Source organism: Urocitellus parryii, chromosome 3, assembly GCF_045843805.1.
Source record: "Urocitellus parryii isolate mUroPar1 chromosome 3, mUroPar1.hap1, whole genome shotgun sequence".
Taxonomy (NCBI): Eukaryota; Metazoa; Chordata; class Mammalia; order Rodentia; family Sciuridae; genus Urocitellus; species Urocitellus parryii.
In genome coordinates this window covers 188,134,390-188,159,171 of record NC_135533.1, presented here as the reverse complement: position 1 = coordinate 188,159,171, position 24,782 = coordinate 188,134,390, and the positions used below count along the sequence as shown (strand labels likewise).

The window sequence follows — 24,782 nt, the reverse complement described above, 5'->3', positions numbered from 1 at the left end:
TTATCTCATGCCCCCAGATCCTTGAACCCCAAAGCCTTTCCATTATTCCACTGTGTGCATGGTGTCGAAAAGCTTCAAGTGTCGCATTGTCCTGATAACTCCATCATTGGCACCTAAGTCGATGTGACTCTTCTCACTTCTAGACTTACAGAGAAGTTAGGTGACTTGCTTAGGGACACGTAATTAGTGGTAGAAACAGAAGAAAAAATCCCAGTTCAGAATTCCACCTCCTTCTTAGAGTTTCTTCTATAGGTTCTTCTTGAATAAGGATGTCAATTTCCACTGCAAGCTGTCTTTTGTCCACTGGGTACACTCTTCACCTCCGGCATCACATGCCATCTGTAGTCAGCAGAGAGGTGGAGAGGTGCTGCACTCTTGTTACCATCTCTTGCCTACAGTAAAGAGAATGGAGGTGCTGGGAGCTCTACCTGACATGTAGCTACATGTCCTCACAGAGCCTCATCTCTATTTAAAGTTAATTCATGTATTCATTTTAAAATTCCCATGCAGGTAGAGTTCACCTTTTATGGTACACAGTAGTATGGGTTTTGCCCATTGTGTAATGTTAGCCACTGGTAAGATATTAAAGTTTTCTCTGTGGGTTATAAAGAAAAATAAAGATCCAGCTTTTAAAAGAATTTGTAGTTCCATAGTCTGTATATATCCACCACTGTAATATCATATGGAACAATTCTTTCACCTGTAGAATTCCCTAGGGTTGCCTCCTCTACCTCTCTGCTCACCCTGTGCTTCTGACAATCACTTATCTGTTCTCCATCCCTATGGTTTGCTTTTTCCAGAATGTCACAAACAATAATCCAAGAAGTTTAAATTGTACAGTGGGATTTTTTTTTCTACACAGAGAAAGGAGAGAATCAGTTTTCTGTTCTCACTGATCAAGTTGTTTCAACAGAAGACAGGGTTCTTTTTCTATTTCCCATTCCAAAAGGAAAGTATGTAACTTGATGAAGTGACAGTGAAATAGGATCATTTTACCTAAGACTTAAATAAGTAATAAAATAAAAAAAAAGCACCAAGCAGAGAGATTTTGATAGTACCTGGACATAAACTAAGAAGGTGGCAAATGCTCTTAAGGAATGTAGATATCCTAACACTCATTTTGGCAATGTTGGTGTCTTCCACAGTGGGGTGGAAATTATCAGTGAGATCACGCATAACCAAAATCTCTCCAGTTAAGGGTTATAGGCAAAAGCAAGCTTCATTGGGAGGGTAAAGGCCTGGTATGGGGGTTGTCTTGTTTGGAGAAAGAGACAAATTATTCAGACCAGTTTGGAAACACAAAGGAAAACTTCTTTAAACTGTGAGCTAGGATTGTTTTTTTTTTTTTTTTGGATGTAGCAGGTGAGATATTCCATTTATATAAGACAAAATGTAATCACTTTTTCTGTTGCACTATGTTAGGTTTAGATCATCAGGAAATGCTATATCTTAATAACTATTCATTTGGTACCAACTTCCCTGGGTCACATGGAGTTTTCAAGCTGGAAGATATCCAGGTGTTTATATTTACCTGGATTAAAAACTCATTTTAACTCTACATGTTGTGAGTTGTGTAAAGGAAAGGAAAACCCAGTTTATATTTACAACGAGAAGAAATCCAAATATCTAATTAAAATATGAAATATTCATTAGGTTTTAGGAAGTTCTTACATGCAGCACATTGTTGGGTTCTTCAATCAAAAACAAATAAGATCTGTTTTTTTTTTCATTTCAATTGAAGCTAAAAGGCAAACAGAGATATAAATATCCATGTTTCATGTTTTGCAATCCAGTGTATATGTTCTGATCTTCAAACTCACTGACTCATGAAAGGGCAACCATAATGCTTTATTTATGGAGACAGAGAAATTAGTAAACAAATAATGGGACTACACACTTTCTCACATGGCTAATTTTCCATGTGTGCAAATGGGGCCCTCAGGATGAGTCATCTCTCTAGGTTTGCTTATCTCAGATGGTTGACTGACCTTCAGCTGGTGAGGACTATGATTCCTGTCTTCTTAGAACACTTAGGCTTCTTAGTTTTTATATATCATAATGTAGTTTTTCTTTTTTTTTTTTTAGACCAGAGAGATGATAAATGATGGTCCAAAACCAAATTTACCTTATGTCCTTATTTATTTATGCCAGTGTAGGAATGTGGAATGGGCTTTATATTTTTGAATGATTTCAAAATAACCAAAACAGTATAATATTTTATGACATGTAAAAATTGTAAGATACTAAATTTCTTTGTCCCTAAATAAAGTTTTATTAGAACACAGTCATGTTCATTTGCTTATATTTTGTCTATGACGACTTTCATCCCATGATGGCATAGTTGAGTACTTGCCACTGAAATTGCTTTGCTTGCAAGGCCTAAAATATTTACTATCTGGCCCTTTAAAGGAAGTAATTCTAGATAATCTGCTTTTGATATGGACAAGATAATCTTTGAAAAAAATTTAATTGCAATACAATTTTTATACTTCACTTTTTAATTCATTAATCTATCTGCTTGTCCCGTGCAATATCCACAGGATTTACAAATTACTATGAATTTAGCCTTCCACCCTTCAAATAATTTGACTACCTTGGAGGAAATGGAATGTAAATTGATAAAATTGAAATTGAGAAGACAGCCCTAAAATCTAGAGTTTGAGGAATATATATTTGCCATGGCTTAGAGGAGGATTTAGCAAAACTTAAATTGCTTTGAGTTTATTTCAGGTTCTGAGTAGTCTTGCCATCCTGGTGTATAGTAGAAGTTCATGTAGTCTTTGTCCTTCCTATTTGCCGCCAAAGGATCATTTCTTTTAATTATAGAATTTGTTCTTGTAGCCAACCTGGGTGATGTTCTACCCCATATTTTATAACTGAAAATTTTGACTATTTTACCCATATAGCAATTGATAGGAAAACATTGTATTGCAATCCTACATTCTAGGATATTTTGAACCATTTATTATTATGATCTCTGGACTCCACTTTGAAGAACTGATTTAGAGTTTTCATGATTGGGTCCATGGTTTCAATGACATGCCAGTGTAACTGAAGCAATGCCAATATCTGGCAATTGGGAAATGTTTAGGTCAATTATAGCACAATGATATAGTGGAATACAAAATCACCATTCAAAATAGTGTGGAGACCATGCCAGTAAGCAGAAATAAGTCTGCAAAATGACATCCAATGTCATGGTTAAAATAGTATACCCACAGAGACAAGGGAGTTCAAACAGAACAGTACTCTTCCAACTGTGGTTATAGCCCCTCACAGATCCATGAGCTGCTCAATTACCAATCAGTAAGAAAGGCAGGGAACCCAGAGTTACTACTATTCAGGAGTTTTTTATGGCAACTTAACAAATTAGCTTTAATGTTGGACTTAAAAATATAAACCAAAATTAGGCTTGCATTTTTGTATCTTTTTATTTATTTTTCCAATAATAAATATTTATTATGTTTTACCAAAGTCTTAAATCTATAATGCATTGAAAAATAAAATAAAATAAAACTGATCCCTTTCCCACAGACAGTTTGAGACATACTTTGTCTAGTAAAAAAAAATATATGTTCTTGTTAATATTAAGTGTGGAACACATTTTTCAAAAGAAATGGCATTTTATGGATATTACTATTTTATTTTAATCCAAGGCTGGGATGTTGCCTGGTCAGTTGCTTATCAAATTTCTGTACTTGGCCAGAGAGAGAGTGTCATTTTATTTTATTTTCCCTTGAGTTTAAGTAACTTTTAAATATCAAATGCTATCATGTGCTGCAGCAGTATGACAACAGAATTCTGTTTAAATGACTGAATCACTTCTCGAACATAATTTAAGGAGGGGAAAAAACAGAAGTTCTACAGAAATGTGTAGATTGAGTAGCTGTGCAACCAAATAGAAATGTCAGGATCTTCCTCCACTTAAGATTCAGAGTCCAGTGCACTGAGGCACAAGCACAGAAAGTGATTTACAATTTGAAGGAAAACCAGAAGTAAAATAATTGAGAGCTGGAAAGCAATCTCACTGCTGCCAAATTGCTTTCCGCCATGCATGCTCCATTTAGGGGTGATATTTGGATACTTACATTTAGTTTGTGCATATTTTCTTTCCCTTGTGAATATTCCATCCTGTCAGATTAGCACTGCTTCTCTGCTGTGATCAGCAAAAGGGAATATCCAAATTGCCCAGCCTTGGACTATGTCTGCAGCTTAATAAATAGAAAATGTTTGATTTTTTTTTAAGTGCAAAGGTGATAAGCTGGCTGTTAATGAGAACATTCTTGGTCCCTAAATTGCAAAAACATGGATTCCTTTCAGATAAGCTTTAAGTTGAATTTATGGGAATAAGACACACAAAAAACAACTGCAAATTGTAAAGGATTGGTAAACTATTTGTTAAAAATAACAATAATTCCCTACTACCACAGCAATAATAATTTGTGAGAGAGATTTAATGAGTATCAGCCTTGGGGTTGCTTATGGCCTTCTTTCCCATGAAGTATTCATAGAAAAGGGAGACCTTCCCTGTTTACCTAACAGCAACTACCTCTAGGAATTAATCCTATGGTTCAGGGATACATTGATAAAAATGTCTGTTGGACTGTCAGGCCCTTGCTTAATTGGTTCTCTAAATCACATAGATGATTAGTCATCTCTTTATAATCTTTGGAAAGCCAGTGACAAAATTTGACTTAAAAGTTTAGTTCTTATTCCATGTGTTTTGCCCACAGAACACACTTCTGAATTGAACATTCAGAATATCTTTGCATTAAAACATCCAAAGGGTCCTCTTATTGTTATCTTTTTTGCTTACTTTAAAAAATATTTCTGGTTTGCTTACAAAAAAATGCAAACCTGACAGATTCCTATTGATAATTGCTTCATTTGTGCCTCAGACACATTATGAACTGGACTCAAAATCCTAATGCTCTCTAAAGGTAAGGCATAAAATATCCCCTTTTCTGGAGAAAAATAGAGTTACTGAAAAGTAAACAGGAATAAAAACTATGCAATTAAGGCCTAAGCCAAGAATAGATCTGTTTTGAAATTGGCTGTATGTCAAAGCTGGTTATTCCCTGGATAACTAGAGAATGATGGAGATGTATCTGAAGGGAATTTTTACTTAAAAAATTCATAGAATCACAAGTTGTAGGTTCTAAAATTAATAGCCTGTGGCTCTCTTGGATAGACATTTGGCTCTTGTGAACCAGGTCTTCCTCATATTGATTAGCATTGGAACTATTAGGTTTTTTTCCACTTAGGTTCAGTTTATATTCCTGAGGCCAGAGACCATTTATTTAAATTAAAAATAAATATGCTTTTGTCATGAGTGTAAGCTGGACTGTGATTCTGTGTTGTCCTGTGACAAAGCAGGAGATTTTAAGAGTGATGGATGAATCACATATAAGAGGTTGTGAGGGGAAAGGGGGGGGAAACAAGGGAGAGAACTGAATAACAACAGATGAGGTAGAGAGGGAAGATGGGAGGGGAGGGGAGGGGGGATAGTAGGGGATAGGAAAGATAGCAGAATACAACAGTCACTAATATGGCATTATGTAAAAATTGTAATGTGTAACTGATGTGATTCTGCAATTTGTATTTGGGGTAAAAATGGGAGTTCATAACTCACTTGAATCAAATGTATGAAAGATGATATGTCATGAGCTTTGTAATGTTTTGAACAACCAATAAAAAAAAAGAGTGATGGATGATACTTTCGAAGTTTATATGACCTGTGAGCATGCATGCACATATTCACATGTACACACACATACACACATGTATATCAGAAGTCCTCATACTTAAGGTGATGAGGATGAATCACTTAAGCAGATAATCCTAATCCTTCAAAAATGTGAAGCATCCAAGCATACACAACTTAAATATTTTTATCTTATTTGCATTTTACATTTAAATATTTTTTTTTCTTGTATGTCTATACACATTAATTTCCCCATCTTTTGATGGAAAGACCCCCCCCCCCAACAAATGAGTATTTCCAAAGCTTTTTCAAAGCAAGTAAGATTCTTCCTGAGAATCTTAGAGAATCTTAGGCTAGAGATTAGGCCTGCTCTCTGTTATTTAAATCAAGCTCTATGAGAATCATCTGTCAGATCCTGCTTGAGTATCTTTAGATATAGTGAGTACCCAGACACCTACGTAGCAATCTGAGTGCAGAATCAGTCCAGATTCTCAAGATTTTGTGTTAACAGCTTTATAGTTCTCTTTCTACATCTACCTTGATGGCACCTCTACCTAGTCTTTCCAAAAGATGTTACTTAGTCTTTTTAGAAACTACTCTGTTTGGATACTTGCTTTCATGGGCTTACATACATTTTTTTAAAAAATTTTCTATGTCTAATAACAAACGATACTTGCATAAACAGTTTAGGGAGAAAATGTGCCTTATAATGCATTTATGAATCCAAGAGGATATGGGTAAGCATAGTAAAGAGTTTCCTACCAGCTTCCTGCTTTCAGTGTTCACTGAATGCTTGTCACTAAGTTTTGCAAAGAGAATGAGGGCTGTTGTTTAATTAGTCCTGTTTTTCCAATCTCTAGAAAGCTCAAAATAAAATATGTGACCCATTTCCAGGAACTTATAGACCCTGATGGTCATTGTTTCACTGTTTTACTCTTAGATTTCATCTTCTTTTTCTGTTTGTTTTTTTTTTAAACACCCATGCATTTTCTTTTTGTCTTGTTATATTCTAAGAAAAACTGCCAATCTTTTGGTGATTTTGTGATTTTGCTGACGGTGTTGGTTGTTGTCAACATGGTACAGTCTATGTTTTGAAAGATTTAGGTTCTAAAATTAGCATGTCTGGAAAACAAATAAACAAAAAAAAAACTGCTTAAATTACCCTTGAATCTCCCTTGTGTCTAAGCTCAACACATCATATTTCCTGGGGTCCAAACACCTGATTTTTTCCATCATCTTTGGGAAAGATGGATTGGATTGTGTTGAGTGTCAGGTGAAGTAGACTGGCCTTGCCTTCAGGTACACAGCTGTTGAAAAACATAGGTATGTTCAAAATGTAGAGTATTAAGGGTGGGTCACCCTATGAGAGAAAGGCTCCTGAGAGCTGACATTTATGCCCATACCTAAGGAGTTTAAAGCCCATTCTGCCTGGTATTATTTCTAAATGCATTCCTTGCTTCTGGGCGAGCTACACGTCTTTGTTCTAAGACAAGGACAGAATTTCATGAAGTTCCCCTCCCACATATTCACAGAGGGCATGCTCAAAAGTTTTGAAAAAGATAAAATAAAGGAGAATGAAAAAACTTTTATGTATGTTTTCAAGTCCATAAGGGTGCATTCTTAATTTTTTTTTTTATTGTGGAGTTTCAAAAATTAACTTCACTATTTTAAACTTGACAACCGACCTCTTGTGTGGGTACAATACTGCTTTGAGAGATTGATTTTCCCATGTGATTCTTAACTTGGATTAACTTCCTCAAACATTAAACTTTTAGAAAAATGTGTGCATTTGAATTATCACTTCTCAAGTCAGCTTCAAATTCTTATTCTTAAAATACGAGTTTCCTAATTGTATTACCACCTTTATCCTTAATAAAAGACAGTATTTGTATTTTATATATGCAAGGATAATATCAAGCTTTCATTTCCTTCCATGACTTTTTCTTTAGCAAATATTTTTAGTGCACAATAATTGACAAAAAAAGGTACAGTTTCCTATTTATAACCTAATAACTATTAGTCTTTAAAATAGAATTACACATAATACTCATATTGGTTTTTCCTTGATAGACACTGTAAAGTGATTTTGTTTGTTTTTGTCTATGATTAAATTGTTTCATTCAAGGTACTTTAACTAGAGGATTTTTTTTTTTTTTTTGTACTGAGGATTGAATCCAGGGGCTCTTTACCACTGAGCTATATCCCCAGCCCTTTTTATGTTTTATTTTGAGACATGGTCTCACTAAGTTTCTGAGGCTCATCTCAAACTTGCAATCCTCCTGCCTCAGCCTCCCAAGTGGCTGGGATTATAGGAACTGGAGTACTTTTTAACTTTAGACAAATCTGGGAATATAACATTTGGTACTTTTGAAATGGTGACCTCTGTGGACATAGAAATTGATTTTTAGGAAGGCAACAGTGCAAAATGATTTAGGTGTTGAGTCTGAGCTTACAGTGAGACTGCCGGGGACCTGAGCTATTTGTTTAACTTCCATGTGCCTAAGTTTCCTCATCTGTAAATGTAATTAGTAATATTTAATTCAGGGGGTTATTATGAAGATCAAATGAAATAAGAAGTCTAACGTACTCATCAGTATTCATATGCTATTAGTTCTCAATGAATTATTATAAAGTTGGCCTTGTGTACTGAGAGTAGGTTCCCCACCAGCAATGTGGAATGGCTAATGAAAATGTAGTTGAAATACTTTGGTGTTCTGGTCTTTCACCTCCTCCCTTCTCTCCCCTTGCAGGTGGCCCCAGCCATTAAGGAGAGGATGATGAAGAAGGGAAGCCTCATGCTGGGCTACCAACCCCACCGGGGGAAGGTCAACTTCTTCCGCCAGGTGGTGATCAGCCCTCAAGTGCGCAGGGAGGACATGGACTTCCTCCTGGATGAGATAGACCTCCTGGGTAGAGACATGTAGCTGTGGCTTTTGGTCCCCCAGAGACATGGATCCTGTCCTGGGGAGGGCATCTGGAGACATGTAGTAAATTATAATACTTCTGATGGGAAATGGGACAGTCCAGACACAGCAAAACCAAAATGCTAAGCAAATGGTATTAGGGATTCTTGCTGTCTGGGAACTACTGTTGGTATAAAGGAGGAATTTTTTTTTTTGCAAAGATGTCTCTGGACACAGCCTTATAGAGAGGTCAGTAAATACCATATGGATCCTGTGCTCTAAACTTACTTCGCTGTTTAAAGAACATATAAATTAATAGTTTAAAGCAGGGTTCTCAAGGTGTGGTCTCTGCTCTAGCCACATCAGCATCACTGGGGAACTTATTAATATTTAGATTCTCAAGCCTCACCCCAGACCAACTAAATCAGAAATTCTAGGGGGGGTGGGGGGGGCAGGGGAATGCAGCAGCCAGTATTCTGTGTTTTAACAAGCCTCCCAGGTGATTCTGATGCATGGTAAAATCTGAACACACTGGTTTAGAAAATGCCTTTTATTGATTGAATAACTAGTGTTTTGCCAGCAAGACGATATCTAATACTTTAGTAGCCCCTGAGCTACTCTTTGAAAATACTGCTGTGGCATTTTAGTATGGTGTTTTTAAGGGTATCAGAAGCATGTCAAAGATTTTTTTTTTTTGTAGACTATACAAAATGTTCATCTTATAAAAATATATGCTTTTATGCAGGCTAAATTTTTATTTTCAAAAGCTAAAATTAACCATTGTCTGTTCTAAGTACCTACATTAGAGATTAGGATAAAAACTAAATACTTTGCAGTGTGATCTTTCCATCGAGGAGCAATAGTTTTAATTCACTTCCTAAAATCGGTCACATCATGAGCTGGGGATGAACACCTCATACGTTATGTTTGTGTGGGTCTCTTTTATCTGTAGGGGCCCATTCCTTGTCTTGCTCTCTGCCTTGTAAGAATAACGAGAATGAAGTCCATGGTTGTATGACATTCCCTTTCCCAAGCTTTGAAATGTCAGTGTAGACTACTACATGGCTTATATTGGGCAGAGAATCTGGGAATCAGAGTTCTTTCAATGGAAACACCTCCTCCATTTTTCCTAGAAGTGGATGGTAGTCCTGGTCCTAGATTCCCAGAAGACTTTCATGTGACTAAGATGTGGACAATATTTGAAGATGTGGGTACAGAGTTAAAGTTCTGCATTGGTAGGTGAATGAAGAGTTTTCAAAGGTTAGACTTAACACATACAGTGACCTTCCTATACTTCATCTTTAGCTTATGTCATTTAAATTTTGAGCAGATGTTTAGTGTTTTGCTTTTATTGCACATGATTATTTCAGTGTGCATGTTTTCTCAATATATTCTTTAGCCAATATATATAATTTTTTTCTGTGCTGGGGATCAAGCCCAGGGCCTTCTGCATGCTAAGCATCTTTTAATCAAAGAATATTTTAATTTTTTTTTCTGAATTACTTCACATTCTGTGGTGATAGTTCTGTGTGTGTGTGTATGTATTTTGAATTTCTTGTTGCCTTTTTTGGTTAATGTCTACACAAAATGGTCCTAAAATTGATGCTTGCAATAATTTGGATTTCATGAAATAAAGAGCAATATTAGTGTATTTCGTGTCACTCACTTTTCTTTTCCTGTCATCTCCTCTTCACCAGATTATAACAATACATTTTTAGAAGGGAACTGGATTAATTGGCAGTCTAGTTAAACAATTGAGGAAATAGGAAGCTGGCCGTTTTTCAGTTAATGCCTTGAATAAAATGGAAAGAGTGGTTGTAGCTCCGAGTGGGTTTGTGCCTTGTGTACTCTGTCTTCTCCTCCGCATTGGGAAACCATAGCCACAGCTCAGTTGCTGTGCTTCTTCTGAGAAGTGGCAATTCCTTCATCAATGGGAAAGGCTAACAGGTATTTGATGAAAGGGTGATGACAACTCATTATTCCTTTATTCACTAAAAATGTCGGCAGTGTGCCTGCCATTTTGTAGGTAATGATCTTAGGTACTAAACATACACAGTGAACAAAACTCTCCAACTTTCATTCCAGGGAAGGCAAACAATTAGCTCCTAAATATATACCAAACCAGGTGATGGCAAGTACTTTGACAAAAAAATCAAGAGAGTTCACTCTCTTGTTAGATTGTGGAAGTGAGAGGGGTCCTGTGTACTATGTAGAAAATTTGGTTGGATGAGGCCTCTGTTGAGCTGATATTTGAGTGGAGATGTGGAGTCGAAGGAGAGAGTCATGTGGAGTTGGGGGAAGGCTGCCTCAGAGGGAGGGCATAGCAAGTCCATACTTTTGCTCTGCTGTCCTTAGGGATGAATTCAATCATCAACCCCATGCTTCCAGCCATGTTTTCCACATTTCAAACACAAAGAAACAGAAGGGAACTCCACCACCACCATTTGCTTTGGGGAACACGTGTTTCTTGAGGTGAGACTGGAAAACGTAGCTTTTTGGTTGGTTTGTATGTGGTTTCATTTTAACTAGATATGTTGATGTGGAGATGTTGATCATTTTAACCAGATATGTTAATGTCAACATCTATACAAGTAGCTCTGTCATTAAGAAAGAAAAATGTCCTGTCAGTAATAAAGAATGGGCAATGGAGGAGACTCATGGGCCTTACCATCATTGACAATTGTGGAGTGACAACAGTTCTTAAAGCAAAGTTTTATTTTTCCAGACAGCTCATTAATTAACCAAGGATGATAAAGTGTGATTCCAATTAGAACTACTTGGAATCCAGTCAGTCTGTCTGGTTCGTACTTATCTAATCCATCCTGAAATGGATGGATAGAACTCGAAATGCTTTAATCCCCTTGACTCCATCAGAGCCTGGGTGGAACTGGAAAATAATTATTTTCAATTTGAGATCTTCAGGACCAGTTTGATTCTTCTTAATTTAAACCCATCTGAACTGACCTAATGCATTATCCAGTGGGAATTTATTTCAACCAATTACACCTGGTTTGATTTGTTCTAATATCTATAAGGTTTGTTTTATACAGTTTAACTCAAGAAATATTGGATGAAATTTCCTTAATCCAACTATATTCAGAAAGACATTCCCTTTTCATGATGGTGTGACTTTGGGGAGCACAGGTGAGTAGCAGAAGTATCCAGAAAGGGGAATCTTTCCTGGGTCTTTGGGGATAACTCATTGTTCAGTAAAAAGACAACTCCTGGTTAAACCAGAGTCATAAATGGAAAAACGTGAGTTATATCTCTCCCCTCTTTTTTCTGTTCTACCCAGGCTCTTAAATAAAGATTCATGGGGTGGGAGGTGAATATGGGCAGGAATGTGGAGTACCATAGCCAAATTACAAAAGTAGCATGGGCCTCTTTTTTCCTTAACCCCTTTGTCCTGCAGATATGTCATTTCTTATGGCAAAAAAAAAAAAAAAACACCTACAAATTTCAGGATATTCTAATGCAGAGATCAAGGATAATTATGACAATACCTGGCACTCCTACTATATGCCATCTCCAATGCCACCTTCTTGACAGGGTCTTATGTATCCTCACAAACCCCACCAGATGGGAGTTATTATTATAATGGGGGAGCTTGTAATAACTTGTAATAATAACTTAAGTATTTTCAAAAATACTTAAGATTGCCAAGCTACTGAGCAGTGATCCAAGATTTAAATCTAAATCTAACTCATCCAGGGCGTGAAAGGCTTTTTCCATTTCCCTTTATTGGAGGGTACATGTGGAAAAAAGAGTAATTCCAGCAATCTCTGTACCTGACTTTCACAGTTACTTAGCAAAGAAAAGCACCAATAACTAAGTTGGTCTCAGAGGATATTAATTCTATCAGACGGCCACGGCACCTTTCTCAAACTAGAAAACAGGAATTTTTCTTTCTGCTTTTGCCGTTGAAGACAGAGTGTGGTAGTACGCAAAGAACTTTTTGAGTTAAATTATTAAAACTTTTTAACAGGGAACACATTGAAGGTAAGAATAACAATTTCTGAGTATTGGGCCATTGTTTTCGTTTCATTGGCCTTTCCTGAGCTCTGTGACCCCATGTTGAAATACTGGGTTTGTGTTAGTCAGCTTTTTGTTGCTGTGACATAAAAACTGAGAAAAAAACAACTTAGAAGAAGAAGGAGTTATTTCAGCCCATCGTTCAGAGATTTCCATCCACGGTTGGCTGGCTCCATTGTTTCTGGGATTATGTTGAGGCAGGACAGCATGGCAAACGGGTGGGGCCCAGCAAAGCTGCTTACTTTGTGGTGGTCAGGAAGGAGCGAGAGAGGAAGGAAGGAATAGGAGCAAGACATAATCTCCAAAGGCATGTTTCCAAGGACTGAATCCCTTTAGCTTATAGTGTCTACCACCTCCTAATAGTGCGTTCAGTTATGAATGAATCCCTCCATGAAATAATCCATTGATGAAGTCAGAATCCTCACATCCATTCTTTGCTCAAAACTACTTGTCTCTGAACATTTCCACATTGGAAACCAAACCTTTATCACATGAGCCTTTGGGGGATGTTCTGGATCCAATCTGTAACAATTGATAACTCCATCTGAATGTCCCAAAGGCACTCAAATTCAGCATGTACAAAATGGACTCATGATTTCCTACCCACAACCCAAGGTCACTCCCCAGGCCTGTTCTCTTCTCCATGTTTTACACCTCAGTTAACTCACTATTTTCTATCTAATTTGGCAAACCCCAGATGCCTCATACTTCCATCTCCCTCTCTCCTGTACTTTCCAACCTGTTAACAGGCCTTGTTGGATGTACCTCTAAAATATATCTCTACTTATCTGTTTATGCTTGTGTCTGGTTTCACATCCAAATTTCAAGTTTCTGTTACTTTCCTCCTGAACTATAACCTATGTTACAGTAATGACCTCTGTTACAGTTTGGATCTGAAGCATCTCACCAAAACACGTGTGATGAAGACTCAGTCTCCCATGCAGTAATATTCAAAAGTGGGGCTCTTGGGAGGTGGTTGGATCAAGAGGGCTCTGCACTCATCAGTAGATGAATCCATTTTTGGATTCGTCGCTTCATGGGTTTTGAAGGAAGCATTTTGTTATAAAATTGAGCTTTCTCTCTGCTTCCTGGATCAAGTCACTAAGTGAGAAGCTCTACTACACCACGGGCTCCCCTCCGCCATGTTCTATCTCACCACAAGCCCACAGCAATGGGGCCAAGCGGACATGGCCTGAAACATCCTAAACCAAGAGTCAAAATAACTTTCTTCCTTTTATGTTGTTTTTCTCAAGTATTTTGTCACAGTGATTGAAAGCTAACACAGCCTCTTTGCCACATCTATATGTTGCTTCTGAATCTTGTCCCATCTTGCTACTTCAGCTGTATGGAGGCAAATGATTCTAATTTTCAAGATAAAGATCAAATTCTACAAGCAGCTGCCAAGGCCCTGCATCCTTCCAACTCCCATGAAGTTTCAGATTTATGTGGAGCAGACTTCTTCATACTGAGGTCCAGAAAATGCAGCCTTCCTTTAGATCCCACCCTGTTTATCTACATGTCAAAACCGTTGAATGTAGTACTTTTTACATTTAAGGAAGCTTAAATGATATTTCCCTTTTCTATCTCTTCACCTGACAAAATGTATGCTTACCTATCAGATGTCAACTTGATTCTCTGTTCTTTTTAGGGATAGTTTCTCTGCTTGTCCTCCATCCACCCAAAAGGTATCTGCAGCCACATAAACTGTCACATAGGGAGCTTGGCACATAGTAATTGTTCAATAAATAATTGTAGAAGTAAGAGTGATTGGTAGGTTGGTCTGTTAAATTGCCTTTGATATGACATTTTTTTTAATTTGAGGAGGCATTTAGATAGATAAATGTTAAACAACTACTCTGTTGGCTTAAAGAAAACTAAAAAAAAATCACCTTTAATCTTAAAACCCTTTCTACAAGCTGAGAAATCAGTGCTCTGGTTGGTAAATGCACTAAAGAAGAAAAATGTTTCCACTTAAAATTTAATTTATATTCATCTCAGAAAAAAATTTCTTGGAATAAACATGATTTTGATTTCTAAATATTTTTTTTACAAGAAAGTACATCCACATTAAACCAGCACAAGCCATAGATGCATTTTTTAACATTTCATTAGCACAATCTGGTACAGGTTTATGTATAAAATAGACCAGAATTTGAAGTTCCAACTGTAGACGATCACAGTATAGTACACAAATAGTAGAAACTCTAGTTCATAGGGATGATGAGTCCTAAATAGATTCTATGTTATTAGAAGGCTTTGAGGTTTCTGTGGGTGGGTCGTGCTGTGCCAGAGACCAAGGGATGAGAGAGTTGTGAAACTCTAATAGAAACAGATTTTCTCCCTGCAGGTGTGGTCCCATCCTGATGGTGGACTAGGCAGGGAAAGGAATGAGCAATGGATTCTTGAAAGAATTCCATTACCTCCTCACCTTCCTATTCTTGGGCATTTAAGAACCCATGACAAATCTTAAATGATGTCTTCCACCTCATGCCTACATCAACATATAAGTTGAATTCTTTAGTTGAATGATTAGTCAAGAAGTCAAGGACCTAAACACCATGTTTCCCTAAAGTCTCTCTGAGATTTGGGTGTAGAGGAAATCATTTTCGCATTCTGGGACTGGTAGCCCAAGCTCAGTGTTCTACGGACAGCTGTCTGAAACCTGCAGATGAATTTTGACACCCCTCACCTTCTTGGGGACAGAGCTATACAACTTAACCTATACAACATCTAGAGAGGTTTCACATTTTTGTTATAGGGGCTTGCTGGTCTTCCAGATAATTTACTAATTTGGTGTACAAATGTGAGTGTGTGTGTGTGTGTGTTAGATTGTTTTTTTTTTTCCTTAATTCTCCACTCTGCAAGCTTAGGATGTCCATATGTAGTTGTATCCATATAATAAAGTCGCAGTGGAAATTCTTGCATCTTCTAATGTAAACAACCAACATTGAAGAACCAATCCCGGAAATTACACTTAAACTGATTATGTGGCAGGTGGGCCTGTTCTCATCCTTAGCTAAACCACTGGAATAACACTCATGTGACTAATACTGCATGTTTATGCTACAGCATAGCACCCCCTAGCTGTATTAGTCTCATCATAAAAAAAATGTGACCTCAATAGATATTGACCTACTCTTAACCTATATTGTGTATATAGCTATATATTGGGGACTGAACTATAGGTTTTAAGGTATGGGGATCATGGGGTGGGAGCTGACTTGATCAATATGTTGAACAGAGGAAATCAGAAAGGCACTAGAAAACTTGAACTGGAAAGCAGTGATCCAGCAACACCACTACGTTTATATCTCGAGAAAAGAATAGATTGAAGGCTATAGAGGCTAAATCTAAACAATCAAATCCAGTTGGCATAAGAGAGAGTTACTCGTGCCTAACAATTATATTTCTAAGTGAGATTGAATTGGTCCCAAGTTAATGGATCTGAACACTAGTTGATGTTTAAGTTATACCTTCAAGGACAGCAGTTTAATACTTGTGATGTGTATGGATCATCCTCTTCTGAAGGACACGTTCAGCGTGGACTCTTATGAGTAAGGGCATTTTGAGAAGATCCATGCAAATCTTCGATTCTTGGTAAATGGAGAAACAATTGTCATCACCAGAAAAACATTGGAGAGGTTCTAATTTAGCAGGTAGGTGGAGGAAAGAATTTGTATGAGCAATACAAGAGATATGATATAATTCAAAAAACTAAAACAAGCCAACAACCATGCATTACCATTCATATGAAGACTGAAGAAAAACTGGGTCACCAGCAGCAGTGCCAGCTACTGTCTTCTAGAAAGTGCCTGGTAATTAGAATCCAATGATTGGCATTTGTGCTGCTGCTGCTGACCTGAGATTTCATGCGAGCTCAGCATTTTGCAATATCGCCTGCCTGATTGATAGCTGGATGTCTTAAAGTCTTGGGTCTGTTCCTACATAAATGAATTCCTTCTAGTTTTTATTGTCAAAATAATAAAAATAAAATAGTTCCGATGAATGTTCATTGAAGAGCGTGCTGAATTAAACACAGTAGCTAGATGTGTGGATAACTTGGGACCCTATTGAGAACTTGATTTTGCTTATAATCTTTCTTAATTTGAAGTATAATTGTCCCTGAAATCCTTCCACCTCTTATCCATCAGAATAGCCCTTAAATAATGAAAATGAGGGGAAAAATACTCAGCAACAGTTATTCTATATCACAGGATTCAAGCACATTTTAGATTCTGACAGTGTTGTGTATCAGATTGCTTCCTGAGCTTGAGTGAACAGCAATGGTGGTGTGGAGCCTCACACTCACCAGTTCAAGCACCTACGGGTTCCTTAGGAACTTTAAATCCAGATCCAAATGACCTGGAAGGGAATGAAAAAGCAGCATATTAGAAGGAAAAGATTAATAATTTGACCTCAGAGAATCAATTAATAAAAGGAGAGAAATCCGTAACATTTGAAAATAGAAATAAAATATTTTTAAACACATTCTAGTGCTAGACACTTACCCAAATATTATTTGATTAATTTTTACAACAGCTCTGTAAAGGAAACTTTATTGATTCATTAACTTATCTGCACATTCTGCATGTCCTCATTATGCTTTTACAGTTCAACCCTGCACTGGAAACAACCCATATGGTTGCTTTGATGCTTTGGTATTTTGATAATAAATGACTAAATGCAATGATGCTTTGGTATTTTGAGCATAAAAAAACTAAATATAAAACACTTGGATATTTAAAATAAATTAAGCAGAAATTAACTTGAGAAACTGTCTTGTGCAAAATAAATGAACACAAAGACCAAAAGATTAGGTGATGGATGTAAAAAATAGAAAGAAATAACAAAAGTGGTCTTCTGATTTCATCCAAGATGGAATAGATGGACTATTCCATCAGGAATTTATCTATTCCAACAGAAACCACATCGACTGTCCTGCACAAAACAGCTAAACAACTGGAAAGAACTATGATATGAGAGTTTTCAAGATGTTGGACATTAGGCAATGAAAGGCAGTGATCTCTGTGAATCAGGAAACCCATAAGCTGAAGACATTATTGTAGCACTTTATTGAAAGAGTGAGTTTTAGGGGGTGGCTCAGGGATGTGAACCCAAGAGGAGCTCAGCAGACTCCCTGAGGTAAGGAGACATATTAGAGAGCTGCAGAGACCAGGTACATAGAGGACATATGCCTAAAGGAAATTGCTTGTGGCTGGACTAATATCTCCTCACACAAACTAAAAGACAGCATCCATTGTTCACACAGGACCTGGAATATTGTGTCCTTTTTCCAGCTGTACTGGAAAAAAAAAAAAAAACTCATGATTCACAGGACATTGGGTAACAGACACAGAAAGTTCTTGCTTTGGTAATAGGACAAAATTAACCACAGACTAAGACATCTGACCTGTGTCCAGTTTTATTAATGGTGATGCTAACCTGATTATTTGGTAAAGATGGTGCCTGGTTTGTTTCTCCACAGCAAAGGTATTGTTCTCACTTTTTCTCCTTTTCACATGCTATTCCTTAGAACTGAGTTACTAAGCCCAAGCCAAATCCCAGTGGAGGAGAATTAAGCTCCATTTCCTAGAGGGAAGAGTCTCAAAGACTTTGTAGACATTTGGTAAAATCACCAGCAGTAACTAATAAACATTTGGGGAGAGAAATTTAAGGCTGTGCAAATATCCTGTTTGTCCTTCAATGTTTCGCCCCATCATTTTTGCAGTCATTGGTTAGCAATTAGAAAACCTAAATAATCTTCAGTCAAGCCCATACCATACAACTTAATAAATTCTTGAGTGAATGAATTACTGATTATTTGAAAACAATGCCATAGAAAATCGTTAAGAAAATAGAATTGGATATCTATTGGTATTATCATTTGAATGTGTCCCCCAAAGTTCGAATATTAGAAACTCGAATGTGGGGTTGGGAGGTGGGCCTCAAAGGAGTCATCAGGCTTTGAGGACTTGCCATTAGCATGGAAGTAGGTTTGTGATCTTCAGAGTAAGTTCCTTATAAAAGCAGGCATCCAGCCCTCTGGCCTGTCACCCTCACTTCCTCCCAGTGATGATTTTCACTGTGCAAAGTCACAGCAAGATGGCAGCTCTGCCCCACCAGATACTAGTCCCTTGGTCATGTTTCCCAGCCTCCACAACTGTGGGAAATAAATTTCTTTCCTTTTTGAATCACCCAGTCTCTGGTCTTGTGTAATACAGGTATTGTTAATAATACAAAATAGGTTATAACAATTGGATCTTTGGAAAGGCAATTATTTCCTAAATAAAAATGCAATGGGAGTGTTCATAAGGGGATAGAGTCAGAAGGGTGAGGGACAGGTGAGAGTGGCCTTCCTGCTTCTGTTGTTTTCTGGAATGCCAATATTTTGGGGTAGCATGTTCTGTGCCTTACCATCGTCTTTTAATTGTCATTTAATTTTCTTGGTGTAAACTGACTGCATTTACTTAGTCACCTCTGTTATCGCCTGCTCAAATTTCAAATATTTAATGTTAAATTTAAAAACTCAGTATTAAAACTTTAAGAAATCACACTTAATATCTATTCGTGAGGATGTATAAGCATTGGAAGGGCTTAATTTCTTAATCTAATGCTGTTATGTGAATGATTTAATTTCCTAACACAATATCTGTATTGTTAACAGTGCCTGTCTCATGAAACAAAGCCACACGGCATGGCCTACATGAACAGCTTTTCAATTGGCACCATTGGTGCCAACAACAGAGCCATACTGGCATCATCATGACTAGAATAGTCTATAGAAGCCACAGTGATGTGGCACTCCAACAAATCCAGTTCTGTTCCAATTCAAAAATTGTTACTACAAGCATTTCACCTACCTTTAGTATATCAATAAGCAGAGGTTTTGGTAATGATCATAATAGTTGTGCAAATGTGTATTCATTGATGAAATTATTGGCGTTCTGGATATGTGAATGGGCTAGAAATATTATAAATATTCTCTCCATCTTTATGCAAACAGGATCCAACAGGAGTTTTGCCAAGTGCTATGTATGTCTACCCTGATTATACATTCCAGGACTGGAGAAATAACCACAGGATGACTTTGGGGGCCCACTGGACCCACTGTGAGTCAGACCTTGGCCTAAACTCCATCGATCACCTGACGTCCATAAGCTCCTACTTTTACTAGAGGGCCACACTGATGTTTTGGGTCTCCCAGAATCAATGTCAATTCAGAGCCTGTGTCTAGTAGTCCCCCAAAGTTCTGATCATTGCCTTTTCGTTAATGCACAGCTATCTGGGAAAAGGCCTTAGGTCGCTTTAGGGAAGGATGGGAAAAAAGATTAATAGTAAAGATTTTTGGTAGTGTACTAGGGTCCTTCCTCAAGGGGACCTGGCCTCCCCTTTATTTAAAAGGTTAGAGGTCTGTAAATTGACTCAAATTTGGAAAGTGGTTGATGGGTGGTGATTCTTTGCTGCTATGATCAAGGACATACTTCTGTACATTTGCCCTGCAATTTTTCTGCTTGTGTAAGTCAAGTAAGAATTTGGTGTGTTTCTCAACTATTTGGCTTCTAAGACACCATGATTACTTAGCCAACGCCAGAGACCTACATGAGTAAGGACATTGTGTCAATTTCTTCCCTTTTGCTGTCCATTATGGTAACTATGACCATCCTGTTTCTGGCGATTGAGGGCTGCCACTTGGCCTGTTCCTGCCTGAGATCCAATCATGCCCATTGTATTTAAGTCTTCCAATTGATAGACCACAGCTCCCACAGTAAGGTCTGGCATGCAAAGAAGAGCAACAAAAGAGATCTTCAAGGATGCTGGTGCTCCCTCACAAATTTATTTCTTATAGTTTTGGTGAAGGCACATCTTCTGGACCAGCCAAGTATAGAGGAGTAGGTTGTACATGACAGATCCACTCTGGCATTGAAAAGTCTCTGAGCCTCTGAATTCCCTCATCAACAGTAAATAAACTAAGGGAGGCCAGATGTTTCTGGCTCATTTATAGTAGATTATCTTTGAACCCATACTTCAGCCAAATAATTAGCACCCCTTTTTAATGCTGCGAGCTATTACATTAAATCTAGAATCTCTGCTTAATGTGTCAATATCAGTAAGTTCAACCTGATAAATTTATGTTCTTTCGACCATTATCCCACACCCTTAAAATCCATTCCCACACATGTTTCCAAAACCTCTATTTGTATGAATTAGAAAACTCAAGAAGTTCCTTCAGAGTGTAATGTATGTCCTCATGGGCCACTCTCTAGACCTCACCTCTAGGGGTCTGCTTAGATTTGGATCTAGTTATAGGCCTGGAAGCAAAAGTGGGTGGTAAGGGTGGGTCCTGAGGAGAATCAACATCTTCATGCTGAGCAACTGAATCACCAAAAGTTTTTACTGTTTCCATAAGCAAAGCAGGATTAGTTCCCTCCAGGAGGGGTAGAGAAGCCAAAGCAACAGAGGATAGGGGTTGGGATGTCTCAGTAGTGGTTAAAGGTGGGAATTCAACAACTTCTAGCAAAATAAACTCATTAGAATATGAGAGTTCAATGACCCCAGCCCCACTAGGCCCCTCCCACACATCACCATCCCAATTTGCAGGATCCCATTCTTTTACAAGCAGAGCACTCACTTTAACCGTCCGAGTCTGAGAGTTAAACTTCAAGAAGAACTGAACTTGCATCTGCTGCAGCTTCCTTGTTCTTCCAACTTTTAGTTCATCCGAGCCATCATCCTATTGATCAGTGCTGCCCACACTTAGGGAGGGACTCCATTTCAGTTGGCTATCCCACATGCCAATCATTCCTAGACACACTCTCATTGATACACCCATAATCCTTGGCATATCTTAATCCAATCAAGTAGGCAATTCAGATTAACCATTATGGGTAGTAAATGATTTCTAGGGGAGAAAAGAAATCCAGAGAACAGACAATGGCTTGGGACACTATTCCTCTAGACTCTAGGTGTGATGTTTGACTTTTAGTCCCTTCCTCTATGATACAAGTTTAATCTTCCTCTTAATGGCATTTTATTAAGGAGACTTGAAAGCAATTTTTTAATGATTCTGGTCTTTAGGTAGATAAGGAACTTCATGAACAAGTCTCTCCCTGAACTTCAGAAAAAAAAAAAAAGAGAGAGAGAGGATCCAGAGACAGGGTGGGAGAGAGTTGACGTTAAGTCAAAGAAACGCTGGTTCTGAGAATGTTTCTTCAGCTCAGCATTAGTCCTAAAGCCAAACTTTGGAGTGTCATTTTCTCAGTTCCAACATGAACAAGACTACTGATGTAACTCCTTAGCACACGAGACAAAGGATGCTCAGGTGAATGGATTCTAGGCGTCCTAATTGCTGACTTTGCATCCCTGATATGTCCTTGGGCTGACGGTATAAGATACTACTCTGATGAGATGTGGGTAATCTCTGAATTATGAATTAGCTTCAATCTGCATGATTCCTCTACATGTGCAGCATATTGATCACTGAACTCGCGGACATCTGACGTCATCCTAATTCCTTAACTAGAAAATTTTAACTAGATTTGGTCATGGGAAACAGGAGCCTTGCCTGTTCTGATGCTTCCAGTCCTCTGCCTATGTAGAGCCCCACCCCCACCCCCATTGGGCCCCAGATTGTCACTTGACATTCAAAGCTCAAGGTTTGGAAATGTAAAATGTTTTTTCAGTTTAACAAGCTCACCCTGAAAATCATCCTGGGGTAAATTAAGACTATAAGTAGTTGCTTCACACACAGTTTGGGTCAGGTTTAGAAGGCCAATGAGCTAGAAAATTTATTTAGATTTTTCTCAGTTTTTGAATGTGATATAGAACATAAGGGATCATGGATTTGTATAATCCCAACAATAAACGCTGAGCCCACCATTTTGTTCTCTTTTTGGCATTTTTTCAGTGTCTTCAGTTGTGGAAGAGGCTATTCTCCCATCCCACCCAGGAGATTTAGGAAGTAGTCAAACACAGACCCAAACAAACTATCAGAGGGAAGTGGGAGTCCCTTTGTTATTCTGGGAGATATGCAATGCATATAAATAAGCTTCCTGTGTTCTTTTGTAGCAGAAAGTGAGCATTCACTCTTACTGTGGAAAAACAATCATTTGATTCATCTTGCCTTCCTTTGAAGACAAGAAAGATGAGATACAAATATGTCCTTCTACAGGGAAGGTTTAAAGATTAGGTGAACTATGTATTTGGTGATTCAAGTTCCAAATTGTAAGGCTACCAACGCTTATGGAGAAAAGAGCAGGAGTAGAGCCAGCCAGGCAGGAAAACAGGAAAGGTGAAGAGATAGAATCCCCAGGACCTGAAGGAGTTACCATGGTGGTGGTCTCTGAGCTGAGAGTGTCTAACTGATGCTCCCAAGTGCTGGCTACAAAGGGAACCGTGGCCCACCACAGAGCAGGTTTAGACTTGTGACACTTGCCCAGAATAATTCCAAGGCCCCAGCAAGGCAAGAACCCAGGGTCAGGAAGACCTAACAAGCCCAGCAGGAATGGTAATGAGTATCTCAGGATGAATCAGGTTTCACCAATAACTGCCTAATCTCTTACCTTTTTCTTACTGCATGAGACATGAAACAAGAGCAAGGCCTCAGGTGTTTGAGGGAAGTGTCATGCTAAGAATCAAGGGCTAGATTTCTCGCCAATCCAGGAGGTTAGGGGTTCAAAATCAAAATTTAATAAATTTATGGAAAAAAAATTAAGATGCAACACTCCTTGCATACCTGAGTTTGTAATTTAAGGTCAATCACCACTGCAAATTAATTAGAATATTAAATTTTACTGCCACACAGTATGTTTAGTTGGAATGGTAACTAATGGCTCTTAAAGATAAAAATTTCAGAATGTCTTTCTAGCTTATTTAACTTTGAGAAAAAAGATTTCAAAAATGGTGTGCTGGGGGGTTTACCACATTCACACATTAAAACACAGAAATACCACACCCGCAAATTCAACTATGCAAAACAACTCGTAATATACACATAAAGAAGTGAAAGGCTATTGAAACTGAACCATTTTCCTCTGTTTTTTTCCCCTCTGATTTTATGTAATATGGTTATGTTATAGTAAAAAAGAAGTTAGCATGGCTTTCAGTTTGTATCTAACTGTATCCAAAAGTTCATGGGTCGAAGGTTTGGTCCCCAGGGCAGTAATTTTCAGAAGTGAGACTTTTGGGGTGTGATTGGATCATGAAACATCTAAATTCATCAATGGATTAATCCTTTATGGAATCATAATCTGATGGCATTATTGAAAGGTGGTGGAAACTGTAGGAAGTGGGAGGTAGTTAGAAGAACCAGGTCCCTGGGGACATGAACTCAGGGACTATGTCTTGACCTCAGCTCTTTCTTCTCTTTTCCTCCCTGACTACCCTGAGCTAAGCAGCTTTCCTTCACCAACTCCTTCTGCCATGATGTTCTGCCTTACCACAGGCTCATAGCAAAGGAGCCAGCTGAGTGTGTATTAAAACAATCTGAAGCCCTGGGCCCAAATCAACCTTTCCTCCTGTGGGCTGTTTCTTCAGGTATTTTGTTACAGCAACACAAAGCTAACTAACATGGCACATGAATTAAGATAGATGAAGGAAAGTAGCCTTATACGCTTTAAGCGCCACAGGAGACTTGGAGATCATTTTGTCCCATTTTACATATGAGAGACTGAGACTTATGTGGTGTAAATTGTTTGTGGTGATTTTAAAACATTGCCCCCCCCCCCCAATACTTTGATACTTTTCCCATTAAGTGGCAGGAGACTATGCTTCCTTCCTTTGCACTGGGTTTTGAACAAAATAAAATTTGGGGTTTGGATCAAAACAAAATTTTGAACAAAATAAAAATGTTCCTTTGAGCCAATAAGTCTTATGGTAAAATAACTGGAATATCCACCATGGAGCTGAGAGACTTAGTAAGAGGATTTGAGCTAGAATTCAGGTTTGAGTAGCATGGCGTGCTCCCTGCTTTGTATCAGGGCTATTGAGCACAGAGTGGCATCCAGAGACAGTACAATGAGTGGGAAGAGAATTGCCAACTTCATCTCATTCTTATGGTCCTGGAGAGGAAAAAATTATAACTGCTGCAAAAATGATAGCTGTGTAAAAAAGTACATGAAATCAGTGAAAGAAAGAGTAATCCTTAC

The 24,782-nt window shown here is 38.0% G+C and overlaps 1 protein-coding gene across 2 annotated transcripts in view; it reads left to right on the top strand.

The window, feature by feature from the left end:
• The window catches only part of Gadl1 (glutamate decarboxylase like 1), a 163,316-nt gene extending 153,068 nt beyond the window's left edge, over window positions 1-10,248 (top strand). For both annotated transcript variants that reach the window (XM_026406172.2, XM_026406180.2), the window contains exon 15: window positions 8,455-10,248. In XM_026406172.2, the coding sequence (XP_026261957.2) occupies window positions 8,455-8,628 (174 nt within the window). In that variant the 3' untranslated portion in view covers window positions 8,629-10,248. The remainder of the gene's footprint in view (window positions 1-8,454) is intronic.
• Window positions 10,249-24,782: the final 14,534 nt, after the last annotated feature.